Source organism: Petaurus breviceps, unplaced genomic scaffold (assembly GCF_028583685.1).
Source record: "Petaurus breviceps papuanus isolate PSGF00001 unplaced genomic scaffold, PetGlider_PUasm1.0 208, whole genome shotgun sequence".
Classification (NCBI taxonomy): domain Eukaryota; kingdom Metazoa; phylum Chordata; class Mammalia; order Diprotodontia; family Petauridae; genus Petaurus; species Petaurus breviceps.
This window is the reverse complement of record NW_027185852.1, coordinates 16,107,692-16,122,236: the sequence shown is the minus strand read 5'-3', so window position 1 is coordinate 16,122,236 and position 14,545 is coordinate 16,107,692. Positions and strand designations below refer to the sequence as shown.

At 45.3% G+C, this 14,545-nt stretch overlaps 1 protein-coding gene across 1 annotated transcript in view; it reads left to right on the top strand.

Annotated features, from left to right (window-relative positions):
* The first annotated feature begins 850 nt into the window (after nt 1-850).
* LOC138165295 (protein Hook homolog 1) overlaps nt 851-14,545 on the top strand; it is a 52,603-nt gene continuing 38,908 nt past the window's right edge. The window contains exons 1-3 of the mRNA XM_069093463.1: nt 851-1,047; nt 6,781-6,866; nt 11,784-11,856. Of these exons, the coding sequence (XP_068949564.1) occupies nt 985-1,047; nt 6,781-6,866; nt 11,784-11,856 (222 nt within the window). The 5' untranslated portion in view covers nt 851-984. The remainder of the gene's footprint in view (nt 1,048-6,780; nt 6,867-11,783; nt 11,857-14,545) is intronic.

Here is a 14,545-nt window from a genome sequence, read left to right as displayed (position 1 = left end):
GCGCTGTAATTATTGCATTGGTGCTACAGGCCCTGACCCCCTATCCCCCGTTTTTAAGAGAGATTTTGTATTATTTATTGTACCTTAAGGTTGTGTGCCAGGTATTGTGCAAAGTGATAGGGACACAAAGTCAGAAGCAGTCCCTACTGTGTGCCAGGCACTGTGATGAGATCTGGGGATACAAAGGCAGCTCCTACTGTGTGCCAGGCATGAGTCTGGGAACACAAAGTAAGGCAGAAGCAGCCCCTACTGTGGGCAAGGCATGAGCTCTGGGGACACAGAGGCAGAAGCAGGCCTACTGTGTGCCAGGTATTTTGCTGAGATCTGGGGATGCAAAGGCCTACACACCCTACTGTGTGCCAGGCAGACACAAGAGTCCCGAAGAACCAGCCCCTGATCTCAGGAAGCCCACAGTCTAATGGAGGAGACAACACCTGCCAACTACCTGTTACAAACAAGATGGAGTTACAAACATTGGAGCGAGGAAGACTAACAGAAAAGGCAGAGTGAGGTGGCTGGGGGCAGGTGTAGTGAGGCCCCGCCCCCTCAGGTCACAAACCGCCCCACCCCCTGCCACGGTCATTGGCCAGAGCGGCGGTGGGCGTGCCCAATGCCGGCTCCGCCTCCTCTCCACCTCCTCTTCCCTTTTTCCCTCCCCTCCCCCCTTCTGGCAGCTAGAGCGGGCACGCGACACCTTCTTTGTGACTGGTGAGGGGAGCTGGGGGGGCGGTTCCCAGGGCTTGGGGCGGGGCTGGGCCGCCCATGGGGAGGAGGGAGGCGCGGGCCTTCGAGAGGAGGGCGGGAGCGCTCGCGGGGGCGGGTGCGCGCCGGGCTGACGCCGCCTACGTAGCCCGCGCTCGCCTCGCGCCCGAGCCGGCGGCTGCAGCTCCTCGCTCTCCAAGCTCCCGAGCGCCAGCGCCGGCCGTCGTGGACGCGGGCTCCGGGCTCCAGCGGCGGAGGAAGGCGGCGGCGGAAGCCACGGCCATGGAGGGGCAGCAGCTGCCCTCGCAGCCCCAACTCCAGCTCTGCGACAGCCTCATGATCTGGGTGAGCGGGGTGGGGGAGGGGAAGGAGGGGGCGGGGGCCGGGGGCCGCGACCCTCCAACCCCACCGGAGCCGCGCGCCTCGCCTGGGCTACGGCGGGGGAAACTGAGGCCCGGCCGCCCCGCCCCCCCGGGGACCCGCCCCCGAGCCCTGTCTCCCGCGGACAGGTGACCTTGGTCCGCCTGCGCCCCCGGGCCTCGGAACCCTGGGGGGCCAAGACTCCCGCCCCTGTGGGGGGAGGTACCGACGTCCGTCCGCACCGGGGCACGGGCAACGAGGAACGGACACGTACACCTGTGTGCCCCGGCCGGTGACAGACGTGCGTGCGTGTGTGGTGCGTCGGTGTGTGCTGCTGTGCGTGTGTGCGGTGTGCGCGCGTGCATCTCTGGTCACCCGCGGCAGGCCCATGGACCCGGCCCTGACGCTGTCCTGGTGCCCGACCGTGCGCCCTGGGCCGCCTCGGCAGGTTTGCGGAGCGCGGGGCGGGCTCCGTGCGGGAGCCGGGAGGGAGATGGTAGCGTTTGTGTTAAACCCGAGGCAGACTTGAATATTTGACCGAAGAAGCCGTGAGCCACGCTTCTGGCCCCCCTGTGAGCGAGAGTTCAGAAATTGTCTGCTTTGAGCCCGCCATCTGTTACATTGTTACATTCTGAGGTCTTTATGATGTCATGGGACATTGACACGCTCGCTTCTCTAGCTGCGTTTTACGACTTTAAAATAGTAACACCTCGTCAGCCCCCACCAAACACCCCAGTGTCTGCTGTGTGTAAGGCGCTGGCCTGAGTGCTCCGAAAGAAGATGGGAATCCTGCCTTCCGTGTTCTGTATGTGTGTCTGTATGCACACGCATAGCAGGGTGTAATAATTATAGGAATGGTTCTGTATAGGAGATATATAACATAGGCATATGTGCATGTGTGTATGTGTTTAAAACTTCAACACTAGGCAGAGTGTAATAAGTATTATAGGAGTGGTCCACAGTGTTACTGGGTTTTTTAAGAAGGAAGAGATTCTTAAGTCTTGGGTCAGAAGTAAAGACTTTCTCCAGGAGGTAGCATTTTAATTGAGTCTTGGAGGCTAGGTTGGATTTAGTATTTTATTGAGAGAGGGAACTCCCAGATGCAGACACTCCCTCTACCAGTGTTAGTCATTCAGTCAGCAAGTATTTATTAAGCCCTTATTTTGTGCCAGGCCCTGTTCCAAGCATGGTGAATACAGAAGCAAGACCAGTCTTTGTTATCAGGGAGTTCATATTGTAAGACGGAGACAAAGTTCAAGTACTTGTGTGCATACAAGATATACCCATTCTAAATGGAAGAATTTCAGACAGGAAGGCAGTAGTATTTGGGGGGTAGGGGATGGGAGACCAGGAAAAATCTCCTGGAAAAGTCGGGGTTTGAGTCCTGAAGGAAGACAAGCTGAAGTGAGGAGGAAGAAAATTCCAGGTACAGGGACTGACAGCTATAGACACCAAGAAACAAAGTGACCTGTTCCAGGAGATCCAAGCAGGCCAGTCTAACGATTGGAGCAGAATAGTACAGGGGACATTTAGCTCAAAAGAGAACTTTTTTATGTTTTGATCCTGAAAGTAAATAGGGATCTAGCTAGTGGAGGTTATTGAGTACTGCGTGGGGGTAAAGTGACATTTGGCTCTTAAGAGGAGATGGATTGGAGTGGGTAGAGAGACTTGAGACAAGGATGCCAGTCAGAAAGCTTTTGCAGTTAGTGGCACAGTGATAAAGGCCTGCACCTTGCTCTGTCAGCTGTGTTGAGTGGAGAGTTGGGAAAGGTAGCAGCTGTGAGTGCAGCCTTGGCAATGGATTGCCTTGGTGGGGGTGAAAGCAAGGAATGAAAGGAGCTGAGGATGTGGCTTTTCTACAAGCTGTGCTCGTGTAGGGCACTGGGAGGCCAAGTTCTTTTGTTGGAGGGGCATTCTTATCTTCCAAGGCTCCAAGGCCAGTTTTGTAGAGAGCACTCTGCCATGATGTTAGGACTTAGAGAGGTGGAATTGGGGAGCGCTTTCAAATAGAAATGTATGGTAGGTATGAAAACACCTCTTTGGAATGATGGCAGATGTTGGCTGAAATGTAGACTCCATAAGAGACTAGCAGGAGATAAGCCTGAGAAGATCCAGTAGGGCCCTTGATGGAAGGAGTTGGATGCTGGGCCAAAGAGTTAGGAATGTTTTTGGTGGTCATTGCAGACTAGGAAAGTAGCCTGACTTTAATCAGTGCTTTTCCTGCAGTAAGGCTGGCTAGGTAGCATTGATTACAGAGTTAGAGGGGACTCCATGCAAGAATTATAGCCCCGAGTCTTCTCATCACCAAGCTAAACCACCTTCAGTTTCTCCAATCCAGCTTCATATGACATCAACTGAAGGCTCTTCATTATCTCGTTTGTCCTCTTCTGAATAATCTCCATTTTATCAGTGTCTTTCCCAAAATATGGTGTGAACTGGACATACAGCATTCTAGATGGGGTCTGGCCAGTTCTGTACCTCTCTAGGCCTGGTCATCTGCCTAGAGGGGGCGTGAGCCTAGATGGATGGTGTCTCTTCATGCTTGTAGACTCACTGAGCTAACCCTACAACTGTTTTCTAGTTTCCCCTAACTGCCATCTTGTCTTTGTGAAGATGATGGTTTTTAACTGAACTGTAAGATAAATTTGTCCTGACTAAATTTCTTCTTGCTAGTTTTGGCCCAGTGTCCTGGCCTGTTAAGTTTTTTTTTTGTTGTTGTTTTTAATTGCCCTCCATATGGCAGCAAGCTCTCTTCAATTTGTTTTCTACACAGCTGATGGATTGTAGAGAATTGCACCTGAACAGGGGGTCAAGAGGAAAAGCATCTACCGAGGCATGACATAGCAAAGGTGTACAAGTTATGGTCATGGTGGCATTTGAAAGAAAGCAATCTATGGGAAAGAAATGAGACTCGGGGTCCTTGGCACCAAGTGGATGCCAAGGGCAAGGAAAGAATCAAAAGATAACTCTAAATAAAGTTTTGACCTTGGATGACTAGAAGAATATACCATTATTAGAAATAAAGATGTCTAGAGGAAGAGCAGGTTTGGCAGGGGTGTGGAGTAAACAGGAAGAAGGTTGCAGAGTTTGAGAAACTAGTGAGACATTATGGTGTGTACCAGGTACCTTCAGATACATTGGAGTCCTGGAGTGGGGGAGGTCAGAACCTGAGAGAGAGCTCAGAACTCTGTGTGTGTGTGTGTGTGTGTGTGTGTGTGTGTGTGTGTGTGTACACATATAGGTGTGTTTATATGTATGGGTGTGTATATATATTTCCAAATGTATTTCCACATGTGTGTTCATACATGTTTAGATGTCAAACAAAGAGGGTAGTGGAAATCATGGGAAAGCTGAAATCTCTGAGAAAAATCCCAGTATAAAGAGAAAAGCTGGCAGCACCAAGGACAGAAGAATCCCAGGCCTCACTTGGGTTGTGTGAGACAGCAGAAACCCACTTGGTCCCTAGAGGCTCAAGAGGGCGGCTTCTGGCCAGTGATACCCACTAATAGAAGTATTTCAGGGGCCAAGTAGGGGAGCCATCTGTCCGGTACAGGCTAGTGAGAAGGGCATAGATTAGAAGCAGCATTTCACACTCTTGATATTTACTTCCAGTGTTATCTTCGAGTAAAGCAAATAAGATCAATTCCCAGGACTTGATTGTCCTTTGCCTGGCCACTGGGATTAGTGGAGGACTTCCTTTGTGGCCCTATTAGGATATCTGTTATTTTTGGGTCACTCACTAAAGAGGCTTTGCTTTTAAATCTCATTGTTAAGGAGTAAGTATGAAGAAGTCTGTTCCCTCCCTCCCTCCATCTCTCCCTCCCTCTCCTACTCCCAGTTTTTGAATTCATCTACTGCACTTGGTTATATAATATTCCAGTTTACCCAAATGAAATTACATTGTATCTTATCTAATTTATTATGTAGCTAAATTAAACTCTGCCAAGAGGCACTTATGTTTTGTATGACTGTCAGGAGGAGAAACTGACCTCAATATGGGCATTGTGGGCATTCTTAGCTAGGGAAAGTGGAGTCAGCTCATAATGTATTACATAATATCATACCTGGCCAAAATGGTCTGATTTTTTTCAACAGATTTCAGCAAATAGTACACTAATGGGATGGTGTATGAGGAAGTGTGTAAGAGCAAGGCATTTAAGTTCTGTTCTGTTGATGTCTGGGGTGATGGGGTGGGGGGATTCAGGGACTTATTGATAAGAAAGAAACCTTTTCCACTTTTGTCTGCACAGTCGTTTGCAGCCCCAGTTGTAGCGAGAACGGCAGACTCAGACAGCTGCGTGGTGCGGTAGATAGCTTCACTTGGAGTTTGGATGACTGGGTTCAAATTAACTTTCTGTGTGATCTCTGGGCAATCACTTAACCTCTCCCAGCCTCAGTTTCCTTGTTTGTAAAAAAAAAAAAAAAAGGATACTAATAGCACCTACATCCCAGGGTTGTTGTGAGGACCAATTGGGATAGCATTTATAAAGCACTTTGCAACCTTAAAGCCATACATCATACAATCATACATGCTATCTCTTATATTCTAGCTTAACAATAACAGTTCATTCTCAAAATAGAAGAAGCCACTTGAGGGAGCTGAGGAAGGTAGGAGGGTTTTTATCAGGGTTGGGAAGGTGGTAAACTGAAGAATTTGAGCCCTGGCCAAAAGATCATTTGAGCTGGAGGAGGTGGGAGAATGATGCCCTGAAAGAGGATACCGTCATTATGTTTGAGAGGGCATTGGGAGTAGATGAAGAAGAATGGGAGGAGGAAGTGAAATTCTATTGCTGAGTTGTGGAAATTCGGGGAGAAAGTCTTGCCAGACTAAAAGGGGGTCATACTGAAATTTCCCTGGCAGTGAATGCTGATTTTTGTAAGGGAGAGTACATTTGTCACTTTAGTCGTTTCACTGTAAGATTTCATTCGTCTTTGTGGTAGAGTTTGACCTATAAAGCTCCCTCCCCCCAGTCACTGTGCATAGAACAGTGTCTTTGGGAATAGTGTCAAGTTGAGATGGAGCAATGTTGTTCCCTGAGGAAGGTTTACAAGGGCCTGTTATAAGTTAACTAGCCTCAGGGCAGCCCTGGCATCGGACCAGTTTTGGGAGAGCAGGCATCTTGTCAGACTGCCTTTCTGTCTTATTTTCAAAACTAAATGACATACTTTGCAAACAGTTTTAGACTTGAAGTTTCTAGCCTTAGGCATGTTATAAGGTGGTAACGTTACGTGTGAGTTGAATTTTAAAGTCACAAATGGAGAGGAGACAGGGGACCTACTTTTTAAAAAGTTTGTGATTTTTCTGTTGAGCAGGTTTCAGAAGTATCCTAGTGGGGCAGGGGGATATTTTAAAAGATCGGGTGAACATTGTCAAATGTTACCCTCAAGTTACTAATAAAGACTCCCACTTCCACCCCAAATTCCCCAATTGGGGTGGCTTGTTGCTTTTTTGTGTAAAAAAGAAACATGCAATAAAAATGTATATGTGTGTGTTTTTATTATCTCACTGATTGTTATAAAAAGTATGTGAATTATTATTTTTATTTAATATATTCTGTGCCCAGGGAAATTTGATGATTAAATTTTGTTGGGGTCTTTTTCTAATCAGATTTTGTTTGTTTGCCTCCCCCCCCCCTTGTTTTAAATGTCAGATTGATCGTGGGTAACATTGTGCTGACTGCAGAAGGAAAACGTCTCATCCTGCTTTTTGTTGTTTAGTTGCAGACATTTAATACTGCTGCCCCTTGCAAGAATGTCCGGCAATTAACGAATGGGGTTGCCATGGCACAAGTTCTTCACCAGATGTAAGTAGCGATGGGAGATCGGCATTCAGAATGCTTGAGAAGGCATTAAGACATGGGCCATTCTGGCCCCGGGCATCTTCCCTTTGAGCTTTTCACTGTTCTTCCCAATAAAAGGAGTCTTTTAGTCTTTTTTTTTTTTCTCAAGGACCTTTAAAATTCACTCAATCTCATCCAGTATTCTTTAAGCATCTCCTGCATGCCATGCACCACAATAATGAGGGGCTGGGGATTCAGGGACAAAAACAAACCAGACAGTTTCTGCCTTCAAGGACCTTAGGTTCTGATGGAGAAATATATGTACAGAGAAGTAAGCACACAATGTGTATAAAGTCCTGGATAGCACTTGGAGGAGGGGGGGAGGGACAGGAAAAGGAATGGCTTTGTGTGGGATGTGGAAGTGGAGTTGTTTCTTAAGAGGAGATAGAGGACATTCCAGGGCACAGCCTGGGCAAAGGTGTGGAGGTTTGGGAGATTAGCAAAAAAGGCTTGGAAGAGTACCTGGTAAAGGGGGCTGGTAATGTGACGCCAAGCCAGAGAGAGAGGCAGAAGCCATATGGAAGATAACAAAAGACTTTAAGTCCTAAATAGAGGAGTTTGTGTTTTGACATTTGGACCAAAAATTAGGTTTCTTTTCAGAAAGAAGTGTAAGTTTTGTAATCAGCATCTGATGAGAAGTCATTCAACCAGAATGTAAGCTCTTACTGTGTGTCAGGTACTGTGCTAGGTAGTGGGCATAGAAAGCCATAAATGAAATGTTCCTTCTCCTGAGTACTTTGCATTGTATATGGAGAGACTACATGTACATGTCTAAATATATGTAAATATATACTAAATAAATGCAAGCTGATTTTCAGGTGGTGGGCTAGACAGTAGTAACAGCTGAGACTCTCAGAAAAGGTCTCTTGAAGGAGAATAGAGTTTTGAAAGAAGCTAAAAGACAGGGGAGGAGGGAGAGAGGGCATTCCAGGGATCAGACAAAGCTCAGAGTTAGCAGATGAATAACGAACGTGAAGATCATTAAAGCTAATTTGGCCTGAGCAAAGAGTACTTGAAGGGGAAGTGTAGTGGATGATAAGCCTGGAAAAGTTGATGGGAGCCACACTATGAAGAGCTTTAAATACCAAATGGAAGAGTAGGTCTTTAGTTCTAGACACAATAGGAAGCTACTGGAGGTTCCTGAAGCCCGGATGTGACAGGTGAGATCTGAACTGAGTATAGCTTCGACAGCTGTGTGAAGGAAGAATTGGAGAGGGGAGAACTGCATGCAGGAAAATTAGTTAAGAGGTTGATGCAAGAGTCCAAGTGATGGGGGATGATGGCCTGTACTAGAATGGCTGCTGTCTGAGTGTAGAGAAAGGGCTGCTGGGAAAGATGGCACCCTGGAAGAATTAGTAAGAAGTGGCAGTCAACTGGGTATTTGAGGAGTGGAGAACACCACCCACTGGAAGGATGGATGATGCCTTCTAGAATTGGGAAGGTTCAGAAGAGGTGAGTGTGGGCAGGAATGATCATTTCTGCTTTGGACATGGTGAATTTGAAATGAATCTGAGACATCCAATTGGTATAGCTGAGCTGAAGCTCAGAGGAGAAAATGGGGCAGGGGGTATGTACACTGGTAGATAGCTAGCTTGGCAGAGACCCCAGACAGACAGACGGGTAGCTAGAGAGAGAGAGAGAGACAGAGACAGATGGATCTGAGAACTGTCTTCTAACAGATGATGATTGAGCACAAGGGACGTGATGAGGTCATTGCCATGTGAGAAGAGGGGTCAGGACAAAGCTTTGGGCTCTAACCACAGGTGAGGGGTTTCACAGGAAAATGATAATACTTCTGTAGTTTTTAGTGAAACTCTTTACCTTTTGCCAGTGAAGATCAGCAGTGTAGTGCTCTGCCAGTCTTAGAACTAAAAGTTCCTGATGAAAGACAGAGTGGAGGTCAACTTTGGCGCAATTACTGGCCTTTGGAGATTTTGATTTTCATTGTTATTTAAATTCTCTTCCTATGTTCCTTTCTGTAAGCTAGAATGAGGCAGGGCAGGGTAAAGAACCCAAGATTTCAGTGCAAATGCATTTTTTATAATTATGTTTAATAATATTTAACTTGCAAAACACATAAATTGAGGTGACTTAGAGGATTAGAGCTGGAAAGAGATCTCAGAGATCATCTTCCCAACTGCCACCCCAGCTTTTGTCCTTGTTCCTGTTTTGCATTGGAGGAAATGGAGCTCCAGAAGGTAGAGCCCAGATCTGAGCCCACTTAGACCTCTCATATTTTGTGCAGATCAGACAAAGGAAGAAGAGCAGAGTGAGTCTTACGTATCCTGTTGGGTTAGGAATTAAATGGATGAAATAGGGAACTGTAGCATATCTATAGGAACCTGTAATTGATTCACCTCTCACTGGCTGGCCAAGTTTGTTTCCTTAAGCAGCAAAGAGCCTTGTGGTTTTCTGTGTTTGCGGATAACTTACTAGTCACTAATTGGGAATGTCAGAGGCCCCACTGTCTCATGTATTGGGGACCATTCCCAGCCAGCTGCACACCTGTGGATGCCACCATGATTAGAGTATAAGCTTCTTGTGAGCAGGGACTGTCTGTTCTTGTGCTTGTATCCCCAGCACCTGGCACATAACAGATGCTGCATAAATATTTCTTGGCTAACCCCTTCATGCCTTGTCACTGTCACTGTCCTCCACCAGCACAGATGGCAGGTTTCTATTGTCTCAGGCCAAAATTTCACGAGTGACTGTGGTACCCAAGGGCTGAGTACCTCATCCTCAGGTGACCTGTGTTCTTCCTCAGCCCTCTATGCAAACATTTTCCCAGTTCACTAGGACCTCTGTGTGCATATGCTCCATGATTATAGCCTTCAGACAACCCGGATCACTTCCAAACCTCATGAATGCATGGGAGGAAGACTTGGATGGAATCATTCCAATGAAGATCAGTGAAGGAGGAAGGGATAGAGGAGGAAAGGAGGGAGGGAGGGGAAGGGAGAGAAGAGAGGTAGAGAGAGAGAAAGAGAGGAAGAGATGGAGAGAGAGAGAACAGGAGAACAAACACAGGTTAATTTACTCCTTTGGTCAAAGTAGCATATGTAGCATATACATACAAGATTTATACAAGTAGGTACTCAGCTGCTGCCTGATCTGCAAACAAATGTTTATCATTTTATCTTTAAGACCCTTCTGGTGCTATATTCTGTGATTTCATTATTGTAAAATTGCAGTTTTCAAAACATCATTTACATTTATAAAGTGAAGTACGTCTATTATAGATGATTGTTTTATAGGAACTAAATAAAGGACATGTAGTAGAAGGTGCCTTAAATTTGGAAATTAAGTGTAGAAATTTGAGATTAGGTAAGGACGTATGGGATAATGTCTGTAGGAAGCGATAGTTAATCATTTCTATGTGAAAATCACTTTTTATTCTAATGGAAATATCCGTCTTACAAAGTGAAATATTTGGGTAATATTTACAAAACTTCTGTATTTTTCTAAATTATTATTTTTTTTACATTTTAACTTGATAAGTGGAGAAAGGAGGGGAGCACCCAATTTGGTATGTTTCACCTAGCATTCAAATACAAATTTGTTTATTATTAAAAATACTTAAATTTCCATTTTTCTAAGAGTCTTATTATTATAGAATAATCTTAGTTCTAACTCAGTTAATAAAAACAGGATTTTATTTTTCTAATAGACCTGGGAATTATGATTTTGATAGTTGCAACCCCAAAGAAAAGAACTAGAAAGTTCTGAGTTTTAATTTTAAGTTTGGAGTTATCATTTGTTTTTGTTATTTTTTACACTATTTCAGACACGTCATTTTTTAATGTTCATTCCTCTTTTGTTCTTTCTTCTAAAATAATCTCACTTAGTGTAGTTGGTGACTGATAGGGGAGCTTTTGTTAAGTGGAGAAGCTACATCTTATTTCTGGGTTAGATTTGAGGTTGGAAGAGAAGAAATTATCATGGGGAAGAGAGCAAAGTCCCCTGGAGGACTTGAGGAAGTTGAATGTAGCTCCAGTGTTTAAAGCCATCTCTTAAAATCATAGCCACCACCAGCCTGGTGCTATTTATTATTAAACTTCTCAGTCCTTATGGGGTGCTGAGTGTCAGAAACCACATTGGATTTCAACCAGTCGAGTTGATCTGGTTGGTTCTGCTGAACTGGTTATTAATAGGCCTTATACATATCAGGCCATAATATCTGGGTTTTGGGAAAGGTTTAAGAAAGCTTAATAGTGTTTCTCTAGAAGTGGAGAAGACCTAAGAGAGAGCATCTATTTGCAGAATTCACAGTTGCCACTGAACAGTGTTAGACAGCTCTCATTTCTTCCAGGCAACTTTTCCTGACCTTAGAACCCTGATGCCTGCTGGCTTGTCCCACACCCTTGGCAGATCTCAAGCACTAGTGTGTGGGCTACTCTTTCTCCTCTCCTAAAGTGAGAAAATCCTTGAGGCAGAGATGGCATCTTAATAATTTGTGTATTCCCCTTTCATGTGGTAATGGCTCAGTAAATATTTGTTGAATCAATAAATGCATGGGAGTTGTATTAGTTACAGATGAGCAGAGCCCCTTGGTGCCCCTCCAAATGCAGCTGCCTCAAAAGGCTACAGCAGAGCAGGACCAGTCGTATAGTTACAGGCTTATAAGTTCAAATCAATTTGTCCTTTCACATTTTCTTTATGCAAGATATTAGTTCCATTGAAAGACTGACACAAGGAGTAAGTTCGAGGGGACCCTAGAGGGCATTCAACAGATACAGTTAAACATTTTGTGGTACTGTTTGCTTAACAGATGTTTGCGTATTAAAGTGATTGCTTTCTTGGTGAAGTAGTTGGGCATTCTTGATGTATTCTTACTGCATTCAAAGGTGTTAATGGTTGGTTCATCCCTGTGTTTTCTTTCAGAGATGTTGCTTGGTTTAATGACTCTTGGTTAGGCCGAATCAAAGAAGACGTTGGTGACAATTGGAGAATAAAGGTATCCATGATGACAGTGACTAGTTTGCGGAAGTTCAAACATGTCTTGGAGCAAGGAAAGAGTGCTGTGTCTGGAGCCAGAAGGCCTGGGTTCAGATTCTGCTTCTAAAGCATGCTACCTGGTGACCTCTGAAGCTCACCTAATCTCCCTGGGCTTTTGGTTAAGCCTTATCTGTAAAATTAGGGAGTTTGACTAGATCACTTCTCAGGTCCCTTCTTGCTCAAGGTATATGACCCTGTGCTCTCAAAAGTTTGTAAAACCTGATCTGAATTGAATTTCCTAAAAAATTACAATGTAGTCTTAAAATAATTTGAATTTATCTAAAAGTAAAAAATATTTCATGTATTTTAACCTAATTTAATTAAACAGACTCATCTCAGTTAAATAGCATGATCAAGGACTAGAACTGAATGTACCAGTTTATCCCATTCTTAATTATATCAACAATTTGAAAAATAAAGCAAAAAAAAAATTGTTTGTTAGCAGGAAAATACGAAGAACCCACCAAATAGGCATTTCCCTCTTAAAAATTACAACATAAAAGTCTCTGTTTCTTTCTTATTTTCCCCTTTCTAAAGAAGGAAGTTGGATTTTTTTTCCTACTGTTCACTTGAAAATGAGGGAAAGATAAGAATTTCATTAAAGCCTTTCTTGTCACACTCAGTTTGTATGTTGGGCTCTTTAGGTAAATGTGGTCTGGTTGTTTTTTAAGGTCAAAATTTTTGTATTTTGTCACCAATGGTAAGATCAGTATTAAGCTTAGTATCTGCCATACTTCTCATACTTCACCCAGAGAGGTCTCATGGGCCTTTATGGCTTAATTAGCTTAACACAGGGAGGTTTCACTCTAATTTCTAGTGCCCAAGATGGAGAGAGTGGGGAGATTCAGATGCATTTCTGTGACAGTCTGATCTCTGGCCTGATGCTCCAAAGCCTTGATGGCTATTTGGGGCTTCCTTGAAGAACCATCCCCTCTCTCTCCTAGGTGTCTCAGGATGGAGGCCATGTCCAGGCTCCTGGGCCCAGTCACTTCCTACTACTGGGGCTTTCTAACCACCCTTCTGTCAGAGCTGTTGGGGAGCTGTGGGAAAAGCTCTGCACCCAAAATGGGAGGAGGGGGCAGAATTGTTAGGGTCATCTGAGGATTCTAGTGACCCAGGTGCTTGACTCTCTTGGCCTCAGTGCCCTTGGTTTTAGAACAGGAATGGTGGTACTTAGACTTTGACCTCTTAGGTGTGTCATGAGGAAAGTACTTTAGAGCATGGAGGGTGCTGTTGAGGTGAGCCTTGGTTTCCTCAGTTCTGTTAAAAGTGCTTCTTCTCTGCCTCGTTTAGATGAGGTATTCCCTGTCCTCGGGGAGCTCTCCTTCTATGGGAGAACCCACTGCAGACACAAATAATGCAAGCCCTGGGCATTTTGAGGAGAGGGCATTGTGAACTTGTATAATGGGAATGGGAATTTGAAGATCTTCCCTGCCCCTTAATAGGCCAGATGTAATCACATGGAGCCCACTTTGGGGGAGGAGCCTGCTGAAAGGGTGGAGCAGGAAGGAGCAGGACAGAGCCAGAACCCCTGGGAGTAAGCAGTGGAGGCCGAGCAGCTAGTGGGAGTGAGAGAGGGACATTTTTGCTTAAGGGCGCCTGGTCTCTTTTGAAGGCCTGATGGAGGGAAGGCTTAGGAATGCTGTTGTTTATGTGTACCAACTCCTTGGTTGCTATGATGGATTTAGCTTTCTGGTATTTGAATAAATGTCTTGGTTCTGTGTTCCATGTGGACAGTCTGTTACATTTTGTTATTTACAACTATACCAGCATATCTGTAGCCTCTGTGGGTTCTGTGAATATTGCATTGGTATTATAACTTGACAGGTCGTAGACCACGACATGGCTTCTGGGTTAGGTCTGGTAGGAGAGAGGATCAGCAGGGAGTACAGCATGAGCTGACTTCCAGAGGCCAAAGGTAGAGTCTGGTCAAGATGGGCTTTGACTGAGACTCAGACACCATGAAGCATCCTTTGAAATCAGCTTGAAGACAGATGGTAGAGGGTTCTAGCTGGCAGTGGCAATAGGGAATCCTGGGAGATCTTGGAAGCAGACGGTTCAAAGTCTAATAGCCTGGTCTGAAGGGGAAAAAAATGGTCACTCAGTAGGGGGTTCAGCCAGATCAGTTGATCAACAAGCATTTGTTAAATGTCTGCTATGTGCCAGGCATGGTGCTAGGCCTAGGATTTAGGAAGATTCTTTCATGTTCTCAAAGAGCAGGTTTTCATGGTCACAGGGGAGTAAAACTGTTCTAGATATAGTAGGCACATAGTAGGTGCTGTATAAATGCCATCGATGTTGTTATTATGGCCAAGAAGTGGACGATGACAGGAGAATCAGGAGTGAGCAGTATTCTGGAAGGAAGGGATGGCCCCCAGTGTCCTAGGACTGTGAGAAAAGGCCCCTGGCAGTTGTGGGTTTTGCTGCCCACTTCTCAGAGCAGTCAGTGGGGTTGGGAGGTGTGGGTGATGCATGTAGATAGTGTTGGGAGTTTGGCAGCACAAGGGGGTTGTGACTGCTTTGTGCAGTGGCCAGGCTAGGCAAGGGATTCTCAAACTCGGTCCCATTTGGGGAAGCAGAGAAACTAGAGAGATCCTGACTGACAAGATCTTTAACGAGAGTCCCTGTGGCCTCCAATCTGTGGCTGT